Source organism: Balaenoptera ricei, chromosome 12 (assembly GCF_028023285.1).
Source record: "Balaenoptera ricei isolate mBalRic1 chromosome 12, mBalRic1.hap2, whole genome shotgun sequence".
Classification (NCBI taxonomy): Eukaryota; Metazoa; Chordata; class Mammalia; order Artiodactyla; family Balaenopteridae; genus Balaenoptera; species Balaenoptera ricei.
Genome location: NC_082650.1, coordinates 38,930,697 through 38,951,719, shown reverse-complemented (window position 1 = coordinate 38,951,719; position 21,023 = coordinate 38,930,697). Strand labels below are relative to the sequence as shown.

General features: G+C 36.8%; 1 protein-coding gene across 11 annotated transcripts in view; it reads right to left on the bottom strand.

Annotated features, from left to right (window-relative positions):
* The window catches only part of TRDN (triadin), a 377,672-nt gene that overhangs the window by 306,159 nt on the left and 50,490 nt on the right, over positions 1-21,023 (bottom strand). For all 11 annotated transcript variants that reach the window (XM_059941303.1, XM_059941308.1, XM_059941304.1 and 8 more), the window contains exon 2: positions 14,909-15,118. In XM_059941303.1, coding sequence (XP_059797286.1) covers positions 14,909-15,118 — 210 coding nt within the window. The remainder of the gene's footprint in view (positions 1-14,908; positions 15,119-21,023) is intronic.

Sequence of the window (21,023 nt, the reverse complement as noted above, 5' to 3'; positions counted from 1 at the left end):
CCTTGAAATCTGCCACCAGCAAAAACCTGGAGCCCAACATCGAATTGCCAACTTTCTATTTTGTAAGAAAATGTCATTTAAAAACTGTAACAGGAACAATATCTGCCATTATCATCATTTCAAAAGAGAATTTTAAGACCAAAAACGTAGGAACAATAGAATTAAGGACACATCTTTAAAGTGGATATATTTTTCTTTATCTTTTTCTTCATTTCATGAAGAATCAACAAACTCTGATTAGGATCTGGGAACCATTGGACTATAAAAACTTCTGTTTCCTTGAGGTGTTTATAAGCAGATTGGAATTAGGTAATGAAATGCATCCTTATAGATGTAGTGACCAAGAAGACCAAACAGGCCTGGGTCATTGAACAGAAAATGTGGGATTTGAGATAAGACTTGAATCAGAATAAGAAGCACAAAAATGTCAGCTATTCTTGAAAACTCAGTACACATGAGAACTGATAAAGTCTAAAATGTTGCATTTAGTGTCCCAGTTTTCCAAGTCTCTTAAAATGTAATAACATATTCATACATATGCAGTCACACAGGCATTTCTATATATATACACACACACAGACACACAGACATATATACATATATACATAACTATTAAATGTTAAATTTAAACATTGTGATTGACTTTGGGTCTTCCCTGAATCATTTTGCTCCTCTAAACTCATAGCCTGACAAACAGTGCACCTGTTTTACTGGGCTAAGTGCCAGGGGGAAAAAAAATATCAGGGAAATTAATTTTTAAGAGCAGTAGATAAATGGCACACCTCATTAGAAAGTCTATTTAAAAGGCACATCAGGAGATGTCTGCAAGACTTTCATAAGAAATTGATGCTTCCTACCATCATATTCTTGCTGGCTCTCTTCTCAGATTACTGATCTTACTTCCTGGTAATAAGACGCAAATTCAAGTTGCATTTAATGAGTGCCTCCTATGTGCCAAGGGGGTATGTTTTACATAGATTATCTTATCTAACTCTTTCAGAATTGTTTTGAAATAAGTATATTTTGTGGAATGCCTGCAAGAATTACTATATGTGCTTTGAGACCCCCTGGTACAGCCATATAATGATTTTCCTTTCTTATGGATGAAGATGCTAATAAATTATGACCCTTGTTTTTAGGTAAGAAAAGCCACGAATTACTACAACTTATTCCCATACGTTCTGACGTAGAGGAAAATCATTAACATGCACTAATAACTAAGTTTATAGTCATTTCTTTAGAAATCCTACCTGTTTGCATTTATTGTTTAAAGAGAAAGTTGTCTCTTTGTAAATAAGGCAAAGAAGTCTGTAAGGAATCTCAACAAAAGACCACGAATTCTGACCCTGAAAGAATCATTAAATTATCACGGCACTCCACCGTTTTCTGGAAGGACTTCCTGGCTGAGTCTACAGAAGCTTGGGGGTGAGGCCTCTAGCTGCCTTTGTGACCCCCTAGGCTTAGTTATTAAGGAATGAACATTACTCTGCCCCTCCACCCCAACTTGGGGTTTCGGAAGACATAATATCCAGGTGACCAGACACCTTGGTTTGTGCCTATTGTCCTGAGGTAAATATTCATAGCTTTCCATTTCACTCTCACAAATGTCCCGTTTTGGATGATAAATTATATCGTCATCCTATGGGGTGGTTTTGTGTGCTGTCAAGTCACTAAACTTGAACTACATTTCCCAGAATTCCCTTACATGAATGTTCCAGGTAACAGTTGGGTACAAGAGAAATTTGCACAAGCTTTGGAAGGCAAAATAGAAGTAATAGCCATTGTTTATTCTCTGAAGGTTGGTATAGGGCAGGCGCTGTCACCTCTCATGCCCATTATGGCAGGTATGCTGGCTGGTCTTGACGTGTGACAGCAGCAGGCTGCATCTCTTCCAGTTCCCACTGACTGGCCCTCCTCCTTCAGCATCTCCTTCAGCAGGTGGAAGGCACCAGCCTGTATTGCAGCTCACCCACGTCATCGTAATTTGAGGTGGTGAGAGTCAAATGAGGGTTCCAGGTTGTCCTTTGTCTCCCCTATTCTATTTCCATCTGCCTTTTTCAGTGATGGGGTTCAGGACACGCTACCCCAAAATGTGGCACCTTAGCATACTGAATATTTTCAGCTGAAGGAATGGAAGAACTAGCATGTGCAAGAAGAACTTTCTGACCTTCCCCTAAAGCAGGTCATAAAACCCTCCTGTGAGAGAGGCCCTCCCTACACCCAGAGGAAAAGAATGTCCTTATCCTCAAATGCACAGAGGAATCTGAATGAACAGGCCTTACTGCGTCCCCCAATCTGCTACACTTAGCTCAGACCTTTTTTGTCGTGTCACATTTTTTCACCACTTTTCACTTATCACCAAACCTAGCATAAAAATGCTCAGGTTTAACTGCCTCTTAAGGGCTTCATTTCCTTATGAAGGAAGGCTCCTATGTCCCACAAAGCTTATATTAAATAAATCTGAGTGCTTTTCTCTCATTAATTTGTCTTTTGTTAGAGGGGGCCCAGCCAAGAATTTAGAAAGGGAGAGGACAAAGATATTTTTTCTCCTCTATACTATCTTCCACTCTGCTGACTTCTGACCCTGTACCAGAGAAACTGCAACAGCCTCACCTAGACTGCTTAATCAGCTCCCATGAATGCATAAGCCATACAAAATAAATTCCCTATTTTACATCACTTACAGTGACTCTACTCTCATCAAATTCTGACAGATAGACCATAGCATTGTTCGAATAGTATTTTGACATTATGTTTAGTAAGAAATGAAGGGTAGGTGAAATCTCTTTTCTAGTATCTGATTTTTGTGTCCTAAAATTTGTCTTATTTGAAAAGATGAAGTAAAGTCACAAATTTTGCAGACCAGGAACCAAGGTGCCATTTTACAGACAAGAAAATATAATTTCTTAGTCATGTTAACTTGTAGGTTATAGAGATATGAGTGAACCCAAGTCTTCTGAAATAAGCATATGAGTGAACCCAAGTCTTTTGAAATAAGCCAATTCTATTAGTGCTTCACAAGTAGATTGTATACAGATCAATCAGATCAAATTCAGAAAATAGGGAATTGTGAAGATTGGCCAGAGGAGAAACATTCTTCTCAATCCAGTATGGTACTTGCTTATGAAAACAGGTTTTCATTTCTCTGTAAACAGTTTTTAATATCTTGGAAGCATTCACCTACTTTTCTCAAGTGTCAGAGCCCAAGGACAGGTGCTCTCTCTGGCTTTCAGAGCGACTATTTCTAGTATGCTTTCTTGTACCACCAACCTTGTTTTTTAAACATTAACAATATATATTTTGAAGACTATTATGTGGTACAAAAGGCTCATCATGGTAATAATATTAATCCCTGGTAAATGTTTGAAATGTATCAATTAAAAATAGCATTAGAAACACAAGAGGATCATTTACATTTTGAAACTCTTAATGAAGCAAATGATTTTTTTTCTGTGAAAAAAACATTAAAAAGGCAAGTTAAAACTTAATAAATGGAGAAAAGAAATCAGAATTTTAATACAAGTGGATGTATCCCATCCAACCAGTGGTTAATACAGGTTTTATGCTATAATTATACAATGTCCTTGAATTTATACTCTTTTGGTTCTAGAAGTTGATCATTCAAATTTTAATTAGCAAAAAGTATTTGAATTTCTTATTTGAAGAATTAATATATATGTCCAGGAGAATTTTCGCTTTGAGACTTTTTAAAATTTCAAATCCATTGGAGAATGTTTGCCTTCTGAAATATGGCTTCAGGTTGCCAGCCATCCCAACACACCATCTTTCTCTTTGCACCTGTTGTAATTACAATCTCTCTTTGTCAACTAGAGTACTGAATGGTACATCCTTAGATCTAAGTATTTATCTTAAGATACATAACTTGGCAATATAACTTTCTGAGAGTAAAATATGTGGTAACCAGCCACCACAGTGGCCCCCAATGATTCTTGCCTGTGGGCATTCCTACCATTGTATAGTCTCATCCAACACTGAATAGGGTTGAGCTGTTATGACCTAAAGGATTTTGCAGAAATGGCAGCGTGGGATTTCTAAGTGTAGGTCATAAGGGGCATTGTGGCTTCTGCCTTGCTCTTTCTCGAATCACTCAGTCTGGGCAATGCCAGTTGCCATGTTGTGAGGACACACCAGCATTAACTTAAAAGCCGAATGAGTGAGACATCTTGCCAATTGGTCCCCAACCCCAGAAAAAAAATTTCAGATGTCTGCAGCCCTAGCCAAGGTCTTCACTGCAACATCAAGATATACCCTAAGCCAGAACCACCCACCTAAGCCATTCCCAAATTCCTAAGCCACAGAAACTGTGTGAAGTGATAGATGTTTATTATTTTTTTAAACCTCTTACTTTTCTGGTAATCTATTATGCAGCAATAGATGATCATTACAAAATATGACAAGTATCATTTCATAAACATATTTTATTTTTCATTCTAATTTTATTAAATGTACTTATTAGTTTTTAAAGTGGGTCAAAACCTGTTTGACTGGATGAAATAAAACTTTTATGATAAATATTTCTTTCTTCCTAAGGTAAGGAATTGTTTCAAAATCAAACTATCAGCATTATTCATTCCTTTAAGCAATATATAGCAGAAAACTTGCTATGTGACAGACACTCATGTACAGAGATGAATAAGAGAATTTCTTCCTTGAATAAGGTTAAGTTTTTGAGTGAGGTGGACAAGTAAACAGATAGTAACAATACAATGTGTTAACTGCTGATAATACAGGTGCCTGTAAGGGACTAAGAAAAGGAAAGCATGGTACAGTGAATTTTTCTTAGGAAATCTGGAATTCTTTCAGAAAAAAGGGATGAATTCATCCTTCAAGAAAACTGAGGAATGAATCTCTTACTAGTGATATTAAAATGTATACAGGGGAGACCTTCAAAATGGCGGAGGAGTAAGACGTGGAGATCATCTTCCTCCCCACAAATACATCAGAAATACATCTACATGTGGAACGACACCTACAGAACACCTACTGAACGCTGGCAGAAGACCTCAGACTTCCCAAAAGGCAAGAAACTACCCACGTACCTGGCTAGGGCAAAAGAAAAAAGAAAAAACAGACACAAAAGAATAGGGACGGGACCTGCAGCTCTGGGAGGGAGCTGTGCAGGAGGAAAAGTTCCCACACACTAGGAAGCCCCTTCACTGGCAGAGACGGGGGGCAGGTGGCAGGGGGGAAGCTTCAGAGCCACGGAGGAGAGCGCAGCAACAGGGGTGCGGAGGGCAAAGTGGAGAGATTCCCGCACAGAGCATCAGAGCCGACCAGCATTCACCAGCCCGAGAGGCTTGTCTGTTCACCCGCTGGGACGGGCGGGGGCTGGGAGCTGAGGCTCGGGCTTCAGTGGGATCCCAGGGAAAGGACTGGGGTTGGTTGCGTGAACACAGCCTGAAGGGGACTAGTGCGCCACAGATAGCCGGGAGGGAGTCCAGGAAAAAGTCTGGAGCTGCCGAAGAGGCAAGAGACCATTGTTTCGGGGTGCACGAGGAGAGGGGATTCAGAGTGCTGCCTAAAGGAGCTCCAGAGACGGACGTGAGCCGCAGCTATCAGCGCGGACCCCAGAGATGGGCATGAAACACTAAGGCTGCTGCTGCAGCCACCAAGAAGCCTGTGTGCAAACACAGGTCACTATCCACACCTCCCCTCCCTCGAGCCTGTGCAGCCCGCCACTGCCAGGGTCCCGTGATCCAGGGACAACTTCCCCGGGAGAAGACACGGCGCACCTCAGGCTGGTGCAACATCATGCCGGCCTCTGCCGCCGCAGGCTCACCCCGCATTCCATAGCCTTCCCTCCCCCTGGCCTGAGTGAGCCAGAGCCCCCGAATCAGCTGCTACTTTAACCCTGTCCTGTCTTGGAGGGAACAGATGTCCTCAGGTGACCTACAGGCAGAGGCGGGGCCAAATCCAAAGCTGAACCCCAGGAGCTGTGCGAACAAAAAAGAGAAAGGGAAATCTCTCCCAGCAGCCTCACGAGCAGCAGATTAAATCTCCACACTCAACTTGATGTACGCTGCATCTGTGGAATACCTGAAGAGACAACGAATCATCCCAAAATTGAGGCAGTGGACTTTGGGAGCAATTGTAGACTTGGGGTTTGCTTTCTGCATCTAATTTGTTTCTGGTTTTATGTTTATCTTAGTTTAATATTTAGAGTTTACTATCATTGGTAAATTTGTTTATTGATTTGGTTGCTCTCTTCCTTTTTCTTTTTATATATAGATATATTTTTATTTTTCCTTTTTTTCTGAGTGTGTATGTGCATGCTTCTGTGTGATTTTGTCTGTATAGCTTTGCTTTTACCATTTGCCCTAGGGTTCTGTCTGGTTTTTTTTTTTCCTTTCTTTTTTTTTTTTAGTATACTTCTTAGCGCTTGTTATCACTAGTGGATTTGTCTTTTGGTTTGGCTGCTCTCTTCTTTCTTACTTTCTTTTCTTTTATTACTTTTGAATTTTTTAATTTTTAATAATTTTTTAATTTTTTATTTTAATAACTTAATTTTATTTATTTTTTCTTTCTTTCTTTTTTTTCTCCATTGTTTTCTGAGCTGTGTGGCTGACAGGGTCTTGGTGCTCCAGCCGGGTGTCAGGCCTGTGCTTCTGAGCTGGGAGAGCAAAGTTCAGGATATTGGACCACCAGAGACCTCCCAGACACACATAATATCAAACAGCAAAAGCTCTCCCAGAGATCTCTGTCTCAATGCTAAGACCCAGCTCCACTCAATTACCAGCAAGCTACAGTGCTGGACACCCTATGTCAAACAACTAGCAAGACAGGAACACAGCCCCACCCATTAGCAGAGAGGCTGCCTAATATCATAATATGGTCACAGACACCCAAAAACACACCACAGGACGCAGTCCTGCCCACCAGAAAGACAAGATCCAGCCTCATCCACCAGAACACAGGCACCAGTCCCCTCCACCAGGAAGCCTACACAACCCACTGAACCAACCTTACCCACTGGGGGCAGACACCAAAAACAATGGGAACTACGAACCTGCAGCCTGCAAAAAGGAGAACCAATACACAGTAAGTTAAGTAAAATGAGAAGACAGAGAAAAACACAGCAGATGAAGGAGCAAGGTAAAAACCCACCAGACCTAACAAATGAAGAGGAAACAGGCAGTCTACCTGAAAAAGAATTCAGTGTAATGATAGTAAAGATGATCCAAAATCTTGGAAATAGAATGGAGACAATACAAGAAACTTTAACAAGGACCTAGAAGAACTAAAGAGCAAACAAACAACGATGAACAACACAATAAATGAAATTAAAAGTTCTCTAGAAGGAATCAACAGCAGAATAAATGAGACAGAAGAATGGATAAGTGACCTGGAAGATAAAATAGTGAAAATAACTACCGCAGAGCAGAATAAAGAAAAAAGAATGAAAAGAAATGAGGACAGTCTCGGAGACTTCTGGGACAACATTAAACACACCAACATTCGAATTATAGGGGCCCTAGAAGACGAAGAGAAAAAGAAAGGGACTGAGAAAATATTTGAAGAGATTATAGTTGAAAACTTCCCTAACATGGGAAAGGAAAGAGTCAGTCAAGTTCAGGAAGTACAGACAGTCCCGTACAGGATAAATCCAAGGAGAAACACTCCAAGACACATATTAATCAAATATCAAAAATTAAATACAAAGAAAAAATATTAAAAGCAGCAAGGGAAAAACCACAAATAACATACAAGGGAATCCCCATAAGGTTAACAGCTGATCTTTCAGCAGAAACTCTGCAAGCCAGAAGGGAGTGGCAGGACATATTTAAAGTGATGAAAGGGAAAAACCTACAAACAAGATTACTCTAACCAGCAAGGATCTCATTCAGATTCGACGGAGAAACTGAAACCTTTACGGACAAGCAAGAGCCAAGAGAATTCAGCACTACCAAACCAGCTTTATAACAAATGCTAAAGGAACTTCTCTAGGCAGGAAACACAAGAGAAGGAAAAGGTCTACAATAACAAACCCAAAACAATTAAGAAAATGGTAATAGGAACATACATATCGATAACTACCTTAAATTTCAATGGATAAATGCTCTAACCGAAAGACATAGATTGGCTGAATGGATACAAAAACAAGACCAGTATATATGCTGTCTACAAGAGACCCACTTCAGACCTAGGGACACATACAGACTGAAAGTGAGGGGATGGAAAATGTTATTCTATGAAAATGGAAATCAAAAGAAAGCTGGAGTAGTAATTCTCATACCAGAAAAAATAGACTTTAAAAAAAGACTATTACAAGAGACAAAGAAGGACACTACATAATGATCAAGGGATCAATCCAAGAAGAAGATATAACAATTGTAAATATTTATGCACCCAACATAGCAGCAACTCAATAAATATGGCAAATGCTAACAGCCATAAAAGGGGAAATCGACAGTAACACAATCATAGTAGGGGACTTTAACATCCCACTTTCAACAATGGACAGATCATCCAAAATGAAAATAAATAAGGAAACACAAGCTTTAAATGATACATTAAACAAGATGGACTTAATTGATATTTATAGGACATTCCACCCAAAAACAACAGAATACACATTTTTCTCAAGTGCTCATGGAACATTCTCCAGGATAGATCATATCTTGGGTCACAAATCAAGCCTTGGTAAATTTAAGAAAATTGAAATCGTATCAAGTATCTTTTCTGACCACAACGCTATGAGACTAGGTATCAATTACAGGAAAAGATCTGTAAAAAATACAAACACATGGAGGCTACACAATACACTACTTAATAACGAAGTGATCACTGAAGAAATCAAAGGGAAAATCAAAAAATACCTAGAAACAAATGACAATGGAGACACGACGACCCAAAACCTATGGGATGCAGCAAAAGCAGTTCTAAGAGGGAACTTTATAGCAATACAATCCTACCTCAACAAACAACTAACATCTCAAAGAAACAACCTAAACTTACACCTAGAGCAATTAGACAAAGAAGAACAAAAAACCCCAAAGTTAGCAGAAGGAAAGAAATCATAAAGATCAGATCAGAAATAAATGAAAAAGAAATGAAGGAAACAATAGCAAAGTTCAATAAAACTAAAAGCTGGTTATTTGAGAAGATAAACAAAATTCATAAACCTGTAGCCAGACTCATCAAGAAAAAAAGGGAGAAGACTCATATCAATAGAATTAGAAAAAGGAGAAGTGGGGCTTCCCTGGTGGCGCAGTGGTTAGGAGTCTGCCTGCCAATGCAGGGGACACGGGTTCGTGCCCTGGTCTGGGAAGATCCCACATGCGCGGAGCGACTGGGCCCGTGAGCCACAACCACTGAGCCTGCGCGTCTGGAGCCTGTGCTCCGCAACAAGAGAGGCCGTGACAGTGAGAGGCCCGCGCACCGCGATGAAGAGTGGTCCCTGCTCACCGCAACTAGAGAAAGTCCTCGCACAGAAACGAAGACCCAAACATCCAAAAAATAAATATAAATAAATAAATAAATTTATAAAAAAAAAAAAAGAAAGAAAAAGGTGAAGTAACAACTGACACTGCAGAAATACAAAGGATCATGAGAGATTACTACAAGCAACTATATGCCAACAAAATGGACAACCTGGAAGAAATGGACCAATTCTTACAAAAGCACAACCTTCCAAGACTGAACCAGGAAGAAACAGAAAATATAAACAGACCAATCACAAGCACTGAAATTCAGACTGTGATTAAAAATCTTCCAACAAACAAAAGCCCACCACCAGATGGCTTCACAGGCGAATTCTATCAAACATTGAGAGAAGAGCTAACATCTATCCTTCTCAAACTCTTCCAAAATATAGCAGAGGGAGGAACACTCCCCAACTCTTACTATGAGGCCACATCACCCTGATACCAAAACCAGACAAAGATGTCACAAGGAAAGAAAACTACAGGCCAATATCACTGATGAACATAGATGCAAAAATCCTCAACAAAATACTAGCAAACAGAATCCAACAGCACATTAAAAGGATCATACACCATGATCAAGTGGGGTGTATCCCAGGAATGCAAGGATTCTTCAGTATACGCAAATCAATCAATGTGATAAACCATATTAACAAACTGAAGGATAAAAACCACATGATCATCTCAATAGATGCAGAAAAAGCTTTTTACAAAATTCAACACCCATTTATGATAAAAGCCCTGCAGAAAGTAGGCATAGAGGGAACTTTCCTCAACATAATAAAGGCCATATATGACAAACCCACAGCCAACATCGTCCTCAGTGGTGAAAAACTGAAACCATTTCCACTAAGATCAGGAACAAGACAAGGTTGCCCACTCTCACCACTATTATTCAACATAGTTTTGGAAGCTTTAGCCACAGCAATCAGAGAAGAAAAAGAAATAAAACGAATCCAAATCGGAAAAGAAGAAGTAAAGATGGTACTGTTTGCAGATGACATGATACTTACACATAGTGAATCCTAAAGATGCTACGGAATACTACTAGAGCTAATCAATGAATTTGGTAAAGTAGCATGATACAAAATTAATGCACAGAAATCTCTTGCATTCTTATACACTAATGATGGAAAATCTTAAAGAGAAATTAAGGAAACACTCCCATTTACCATTGCAACACAAAGAATAAAATACCTAGGAATAAACCTACCTAAGGAGACAAAAGACCTGTATGCAGAAAACTATAAGACACTGATGAAAGAAATTAAAGATGATACAAACAGATGGAGAGATATACCATGTTCTTGGATTGGAAGAATCAACATTGTGAAAATGACTATACTACCCAAAGCAATCTACAGATTCAATGCAATCGCTATCAAACTACCAATGGCATTTTTCACAGAACTAGAACAAAAAATTTCACAATTTGTATGGAAACACAAAAGACCCCGAATAGCCAAAGCAATCTTGAGAAAGAAAAACGGAGCTGGAGGAATCAGGCTCCCGGATTTCAGACTATACTATAAAGCTACAGTAATCAAGACAGTATGGTACTGGCACCAAAACAGAAATATAGATCAATGGAACAGAATAGAAAGCCCAGAGATTAACCCACGCACATATGGTCACCTTATCTTTGATAAAGGAAGCAAGAATATACAATGGAGAAAAGACAGCCTCTTCAATAAGTGGTGCTGGGAAAACTGGACAGCTACATGTAAAAGAATGAAATTAGAACACTCTCTAACACAATACACAAAAATATACTCACAATGGATTAAAGATCTAAATGTAAGGCCAGACACTATAAAAGTCTTAGAGGAAAACATAGGTAAAACACTCTATGACATAAATAACAGCAAGATCCTTTTTGACCCACCTCCTAGAGAAATGGAAATAAAAACCAAAATAAACAAATGGGACCTAATGAAACTTAAAAGCTTTTGCACAGCAAAACAAACAAACAATAAATGCTGGAGAGGGTGTGGAGAAAAGGGAACCCTCTTGCACTGTTGGTGGGAATGTAAATTGATACAGCCACTATGGAGAACAGTATGGAGGTTCCTTAAAAAACTAAAAATAGAACTACCATACGACCCAGCATTCCCACTACTGGGCATATACCTTGAGAAAACCATAATTCAAAAAGAGTCATGTATCACAATGTTCATTGCAGCACTATTTACAATAGCCAGGACATGGAAGCAACCTAAGTGTCCATCGACAGATGAATGGATAAAGAAGATGTGGCACATATATACAATGGAATACTACTCAGCCATAAAAAGAAACGAAATTGAGTTATTTGTAGTGAGGTGGATGGACCTAGAGTCTGTCATACAGAGTGAAGTAAGTCAGAAAGAGAAAAACAAATACCGTATGCTAACACATATATATGGTATCTAAAAAAAAAAAAAAAGGTTCTGAAGAACCTAGGGGCAGGACAGGAATAAAGACGCAGATGTAGAGAATGCACTTGAAGACACGGGAAGGGGGAAGGGTAAACTGGGATGAAGTGAGAGAGTGGCATTGACATATATAGACTACCAAATGTAAAATAGCTAGTGGGAAGAAGCTGCATAGCACAGGGAGATCACCTCGGTGCTTTATGACCACTTAGAAAGGTGGGATAGGGAGGGTGGGAGGGAGATGCAAGAGGGAGGGGATATGGGGATATATGTATATGTATGGCTGATTCACTTTGTTATAAAGCAGAAACTAATACTCCATTGTAAAGCAATTATAGTCCAATAAAGATGTTTAAAAAATTAATAAATAAATAAAATCTTAAAAATAAAAAAATAAAATGTATATAGTACTTGTGATAAACCAGGTTCTGTTCTAAACACTCCAAATATATTCATTTGTATAATTCTCTTAATCTTATTACATAGGTACTATGGTATAGATGATGAAACTGAAGCAAAGAGAGACTAAGTGACTTTTCTGATATCACAACGGCTAGAAAGTTGCAAGATCTGGATTTAATAGCAAGGAAATGCAGCACCAGAGTTCACATTCTTAACTACTTTCTTACACTTTCTGCTATACTGTATCAGGGAATGAGGGAAGAAGGATGGCATGAGCAGAGGCAGGGAGGAGTGAGAGTGTATGTTTTCCTAGGGAAAGAAAACAGGTGAGAGCAATAGGAAGTATGGCTGGAAAACAGGGTGCATGAGCGGAATTACAAGATGAAAATAAAGGGCTAAGCCAAGGACTTGAATTTCATGCCAAGGAATTTGTACTTGGCAGAGATACTCAATGAAATTTACGTTTTATGAAGATACCTTGGGGGCAATGTTAAAGGGGAGAGACCTGGATGAGGCAGACAAGAAGAAACTGCATTAGCCCCCTCAAAAGAGAATCAAGGTCTGAAGTGTAGTAATGGAGACTGTGGTAATAAGAGGAGGGAGCAAATTTATGAGGCATAAGAGGGTTGGCTGGCATACAGTGTGGTAACTGACCAGGTGCCCAGCAGATTTAACAGATGACTTGCAGGTTTCTTTTTGCACGGAATGGATATATGGTTAGGTCATTAACAAATATATAGAACTGGAGGAGGAGTCTTCACAAAGAAGATGTACTTAGCAAACATTTCTTGAAAGAAGAAATGAAGTAGTAATAATACAGAGGTTATTTTTCCCCTATCAAATGAAATGCCAGGAACATAGGCATTATCCATAGTACCTAATTACAATGGTCCAAGGAAGCTCTACTGTGGACTGTGTGCCTTACATTTAAGTAATCTAATCTGAAAATTTAATTATAGGTAGCTGCTCATTTTATCAAATAATTAAGAACAAATTCAACAGTAATTTATTTGTATACTTATTAAAGTATTAACTTTACAAATATTAGATTTACACACAATTCTTAACATACATCTACTGTAAAAAATTGAAGAACTACATTATATGACCATATTTGGTTCTAAAATTTGAATGAATGAAATTCTAAAAAAGAACAGATGAAAAATATCAGTCAATATAGGCTCAAGGGAAATGAAATTTCCTAGAGTAATGTAACCAACTGTTTTTCACTTAAAATTCTAGGTCATATTTTATATTATAGGCATTTCAACCGTATATTCTTTTAAGAGTCTGCATTACACAGTATACCAAAACTATTGCCTACTTAAAGCAGAGGTTTATGGCTCTGGATAAATAGCCCTTTTGCTTTGGTTGACATCATGAGACTTAGCTGTACCTGTTAGATGATGCTCACTTTAACCCAGCTACCAACGGTCCAGGGGGCAGAGTCATCTCAGTCACACCTCCATATCAATAAACCCAAACTATACTATGAATAACTATATGTTATTCATACTTGCATTTCTTTTAACATAGTCATTTCCTGGCATATGTAGTAGATACTTGATAATAATTGTTGAATAAGTAAAATACCATAATGAGAAGTAGAGGATCTCTCAGTATATAGAATGCAACTTACAGTATTTATAGTTTCTGGGTTCTACCGATTCCACTCTTACTGAAGAAAGAACAGGTAGGTTGGAGGGTGCACAGTGCAAATATGAACGAGCACATTAAGAGGCTAATAAAATGTTTTTGCTTATGATACAAAGGCATAAGCATAAACTCATTCATCTATTCATTTATACTTATTGAGCACCTGACCGATTCCTTCCCTGAAGGAACTCACATGCTCAATAGAGCATGTCAGATGTGGAAATAGACAAATATAATTTTAAAAAAACAGAAAGACCTTGAACAAAGAGATGAACAATATACTCAGAGATTGGATAGGCCATAATGAAAATCTAAATTTCCTCACTTGTGATATTCCTATTTCACTCCAAATCTATAAGAACACATGGCTGGCCGTAGTATCACATTACAAGTAATTCCTGGAAATTCCTTTTAACATTCTTTATGTTTAGGAAATCAAAATAGGACGTTTTAATGGGAGGAGCAAAGAGAATGTCTGGGAAGGAAACTTGGAGCCAGATAGTGGGGGACTTAAAAATACAGGATTTTCCATTTGTCCAGAAGTGTTTTATTTGGGTTTGGTTTGGTTTTATATAGCCGAGTGTAAAATCTACAAATTATCCTTTATTAATGATTGATAAAGTCACTCTTCCCAAACCAAATATCCACCAAGCTTTGGAATTGTTTTCCTCATGAAACTATAACATTGAGCTTTTGTTCAGCTCTTCAAATCAGGTTGCATTTGAAGTCTATGAGAACAACAGGCAAAGATTAGAAGGAAAGGTGAAGATGGGAACTAGCCCTTAGCGGCCCTCAAGCATGTTTGTGGGATGCTTTGCTTATGTGCAGGGTGAAGAGAAACAAAGCCAGAGCTGGAGAGAACTCTGTTTCTTTCCATTTAAAAGCCAAACTTCTGCGGTACAGCAGACACTAACACAACATTGCAAAGTAGTTACACGCCAATAAAAATTAATTAAAAAAAAGAAAAGAAAAGCCAAACTTCATGGATCTTACCTGAAAAGTTTCTGTAATCCACTAAGTCAAACATAACAATGGCCACAGCTGACCACGTGATGATCAGAGCAATGACCAGAAGCCAGGCTGCTGGGGAACTGAATGTCGTCACTATATCTTCTGTGACTGTCCTCTTCACCACTTTCCCAGGGGATTTGGGCACAGATCCATTCTTGCTGTCTACCACAGTTGTGGTCGTAGATGTATTTCCTAATCGAACATTGGAAAAGGAGAATTACAATTTGGAATTTCACGTCAAATATTGATGACAAAAACCCCTTCCCCACAAAACACAGACGGTATAAGTATATATAGCTCTTTTATAGCATCTTCTATGGCAGAATACACCTCTTTAGTGGTAGAGCCAACCTCCCTGCCCGCTACCACATTTCACTTTCTCAGCATTTACCCTCCACCCTGATACCCATAGGCCCTCATAATCAGCATTCCTCGTCTCCCAAGTTCCATAAGTACTGCCATCCAGGCCACAAACTATGTCATAATCTTCAATCATTTTTGCATCTCCCTTACCGCCTCATATACCCAATACCATCAAGGGCAATGGCTTTTTTGGTCAAGTCGCTTTTTAACACCTTTTTCTTTTATTTAGGTTCATATGTCAGGTCTAAATGCAAGCAAAAATATCCCCTCTGGGAGAGAAACAAAATCAGTGATAAAATAGTTCAAATGGATGACATTTCTTTTGGATATTCTGGTTTAATAGCATAATTGACCCTCTATTAAAGCCATTAATTTTTATTTGTGAAAGGGGCATAGAAGATTTAAGAGATTAATGTTGGAAAATCTTATTATATCCAGAAACTTTTTATTCCTGCTTACAAAAGTCTACACTTTCAGTTCATGACTGAAAATTCAAAAAATATAAAAAATTGCAAAATAAATAAATAGATAATTATTTGGGTTTTTTTATTAAACAATAGACTTACCATAGATAATTATTTGTATTCTCACCATGTAAAAACAACTGTTGACATATTGTTCTATTTATACCTACTTTTCTGTACATGCAAGTAAATACATAAATATGTTTTGTTTCTGACAAGTCATCAACACACTCTCTGTTAGTTTTTTTTACTAGGCAATATATAATAAACATGATTTCTTGCTGTACGTATTCCATAAAATGCCACTTAAGTGGCTGCATGGCGTGTCATTCGTGGCTATGCATAATTTAGTCGAACAGCTTTCTACCCAGGGACATGGCAGAAGTTTTCTCAGCACATATTAATGATTTTTGTATAAGGAGAATTTCCTAAATACAGAATTTCTGGGCAAATAATATAATCACTTTTATATCTTTTGAGAATATATGTATATATTTGAAAATTAGTTTATTTTTGGAAATTGTGTATGCCAGCAGTCTCTGTTTCCTTATCCTTGACAACCCTGGGTATTACCGGTATTCAAAATATGTGCAATCACACAGGAGGAAAATTCTACTTCATTTGCAGTTCTTTGATTGCTAGAGATAAGCTCTTTTATATGTTTATTTTTCATTTATATTTCTTATCCTGTGAAGTTTTTTGTTCATTTTTCTATAAACCTCCTTCTGGTGGTTTATAAAATTGTGTACAGATATACATATATACATAATGTATATGTATATATTTTGTATATGTATATTTGCATATACATATATGCATGTGTCTACGTGTAAATGTACTTACGTGTATGCATGTGTGTATACATGTATGTTTATAAATAAACACACACATATAGGATAGTACCACTTGATCTAACCTTATTTTGCACCTTTTTCCTTCAACTGTTTACTTTTTCTTTTTATATTTTTATGTATAGAGTAAACATTTAAAAATTTTGTAACTCATTTTTCTTCTGTAAAGTTGCTGCCTTTGCATGACTAGAAAGCACCCCCTCAATGGAGAGCAGGCATATATGACTATATTGACAAGCCTTGACTCATAGAAAGTTATCTCTAGAGGAAACTTAGAGATTATTTGGAACAAATATATCATGTTTCACTTAAGAACAATTGAAGACCAACCAGAAATTACACAGATGTGGAGTAAATAACTGAGTACTAAAGAGAAAAAATACCCCTAACAATCCAAATATTTTTGCCAAAATTACAGCTTAACAATATATTTCATATACTTTAAATATGAGCGACTTTGTCTACAACAATTAAAGAATTACATATCAGGGAAGAGAAAATTTTGATTAATCACATTCTAATATACGTAAGTAAATACTTTCAATTTTATCTCTAAATTACATTCCCAAATATTTTTTAAAAAGCAAATTTTCAAACTTCTTTGACATTAAAAATTAAAAAAAATTTTTTCCACTCCCAACCGGAAACGTCTTTGACATTTTTTACAAAATGAATTTCACCTAAATGGAGTTACTCTTAGAATAATCTTCGCCATTATCATCATCACTATCATCGTTACTTTGGCCAGTACTTCTACAGGTAGGACTACAACCACTACTATCATTATAAGGAAGGGCTAGAAGTGAAAGATTAACCTTAGAAACAAAGGCTAAGGGACTAACTCCTTGATAAATGCAGACATTTATTTCCACTTAATAAGCATATACATTAGGCTAAGACATTTTCAGGGAACCAAAAAAAGAATGCTATGACTTCCTCAATGTCTTTCCTAATCAATTTATTTCTTGTAATACAGGAAAACAGGGACACATACTGTAATTTATTCATATTAATGGATCCTGTTTTGCCCCATTAACAAAATTAAGAGAGATGATTGATAACAAATAAACTTATTTTGTTATTATTCAAATGTTATCAGTGTAACTGAATTCTTTAAAGTACAAAAATAAAGTTTGAACCCTCAAACAGATGTGTGCACTGGGTACTTAAAGTATAAATTCAGTTCATAAGACAATTTTTAGTTGTTGACAGAAGAAATGAAAATACCACATGCAAAATTAAGTACTCTAGTTAATAAAGTTTTCCTCTTTTGTTTCTTTGCCCAAAAAATGGTACTTTCCTCCCCTATATAGAAATAAAATAAATGACATAAAATTCTAGACTGACTAGGGAAAAGAAAATCAAATACATTCTAGTGTATATATTAGTAGGTATTAATAATAACCAAACATAACTAATACAACTATTTTTAGATGACAACGGTAAATCTAGGCATATATTTTTAAGAGTAAAAAGCTAATGAGAAACATCAGTGGTAAAATCATTTAATTAAAATTTTAAAACAACTTTAGGTATAAATTAATAATAGTAACAATGAATCTCCTTTCTTCTCTGAAAATCTATGTGAATACATATCCCAAGCTCAAGAATTCAATTTAGTTGAAATGATACCAAGATGGAAAAATAACTTTAAAAAACAGATTTCACAGTTTGTACCTGAGGTGGTGCTCAAAGAAGGAAAAATTAGAAAGAACTCATATCATATCCTCTCACTGAATTTGGTGCCAAATTCCCATCACTTCTAATGGCAGTTCTGAAAATGCATGAATGATAGAAATACCTTGAAATGCAATTTAAGACTCAAGTGGGGCTACAAGTGAATCAAATGATTCGCAGGAGAGTAAATGAATTATAAGTGTTTAGGAGAGGCCCACCTGAAAGCTGGTATGTTGCTAAACTCCAGTTTTTTAACTTCTGGAAGGCTTCCTACTATCACCATATAGAGCACATGGGAAGAATTGCTTTTGCTCTTTAGATTTACTTCAGTGAACTGTGTGTAAGAGAGTACTTCTGCAGACAATAACATACACACCTGCTTGGTGTCTTGAAACTGAACAAATAAACTTACTGAGATTTGATACAAATTAGTTGAATCCTGGTCCCATTTTTAAAAGACAGAAAAATTTCTATGGGATAAGAATTTCTATATTTTTTCCCTTTTTTATCAGAAAAATGAGAGACTATATAAATTCAGGAAGTAATGCAAGTTCAGAGTGAAAATCTGACTTTTAATTTTTTAAAGAACTGATTTTAATATAAATTCCAAATTTTATTTCACCATACAGTCCTGCCAAAACAATTATGGTACAATATTTTAAACAAATAAAAATGACAAAGTTAACACTCAACAATTTTTTAATCTTTTCTATTGTTTTTTTCATCCTCACATCCTCACAAATTCCACTTAAGAATTAATCAAGATTCCAAGGTGATGAAAACATTCTGAGTATCCAACAGTAAAACCATAAGCAATTTGAAAGTAATCTGAAGGTTATCCTGCTTAAGGAAAATTATGTGTTGCCTTTGTTATGGAAACACACTAGGTTGTAAGTTTCAATTTCCATTCAGATTTACTTATAGAAGCCACACAGTGCCAAGAAGAATAAAATTGAGGGGAAATAAATTGCCTTCTCTGACAGCTGGTCAAGATATATGCAAAGAACAGAGTGTGTAATCTGAGATTGTTTAATGTTTGAGAAGCACTTTGGAGATGAAAACAGCTAGTTATTGATATGTTGGAAAGAATGAGAGGTAAATATTACTGAGAAATTTGATATGGGTGATGTTTCTTGAAAGTTGGTATCTCACAATTGGAGCAGAGCAGCGAGGATATGTGACAGTACTTTCCATGCCTACTTTTTCATTCCATTCGTTTTGATTTCATACAAATTATTTTGATTGCCAGGTAGCCAGAATCAGCTTCAAAAGAAATGGGGATCTGCACTGCTATATTTAACATGGATAACCAACAAGGACCTACTGTATAGCACAGGGAACTCTGCTTAATGTTATGTGGTAGCCTGGATGAGAGGGGAGTTTGGGGGAGAATGGATACCTGCATATATATGGTTGAGTCGCTTTGCTGTGCAGCTGAAACTATCACAACATTGTTAATCAGCTATACTCCAATATAAAATAAAAAGTTAAAAACAAATAAAGAGACACAGTTCAAAACAAAACAAACAAAAGCAAAAAAACAAACAAAAAAGAAGTGGGGATCTGGCTGAAGGGCCAAGAGACTCTGCTCCATAAAGTGAAATTAGGGCTTCTTATGTAGTAGCTCCAAAAACCACAGCCAGGTTATGCATTGGAGAATAAATCATAAGTCTCCTGAAAGAATTCACTTAACCTCATCATGCCTTATTAATCAGATGAGGAAAGTGCCATGCCCACTTGCCCATTATTATTCCTATGGGAATAATACAATACAGTCTCTTCTAGGATGCTCAAGGAAGATACTTATATTCTAGAATGGTATAAATAAAATATTGCATATTCATTTCATAAAAGCATTAATTTGAATTTCACATTTAACTGTGCGATGTGGTTTGTGGAATACTCTAACACTAAATTTTTTCTTCAAAAATTAGAGAGCAAAGGAGAGCGGGGCAGTATATACTATCAATGAAAAAAAAAAGTTATTTCAAAATTATATTAAGAATGTAATTCCCAGTCACAAGAATGACCTTTGCTATATTTTTAAGTGTTCCAGAAAACATGCATATAAGTAATAATTTTGGAGAAACTCTACTGAAAAGATCGATCTTTAAGCAAATAAAGTTGAAAAGTGAAGAATCCATTTTTAACTTGCATATTTTATTAATCCTAGTGTTTGAAGAATGTCTGTGTATCAATAGCAAAAACAAACTTATAGTTACCAAAGGGGAAACGTGGCAGGGAGGGATAAATCAGAAGCTTGGGATGAACACACACACACTACTATATTTAAGATAGATAGTGAGAAGATAGCACAGCTGTTACAATAGCTGTTTGCTTAGATTACCTACACCATTTTTATCAGATAAATTATAGGTAGCAAGTTATAAGAGTATCAGTGAGGAATGAAATTTTCTTTATACAGTTTTTTAGCTCAGCCACTAAAATATTTTTATTTTGCACGAAAGACATGAACCTATTGATATGATGCAATCCTTACTTGCAGTGAACTTAGCGGAATAAACAGATAATAGGATGCTTCTGCTACATTTTAGGATAATATACTCTTTTGCCATTGTTGTATTTCCCCTGACAGATGTGATGAATCCATGCTGGCAAAACAGTAGTTTACGGACTTAAAAAAATTAGCTTCATTTTGAGAATTTTTCAAGTGCTCTTTTCTTGTTGTACGAGAAAATCTAAACGACTAAACTATTGATTTTAGGAAGCCAACCTCTGTAA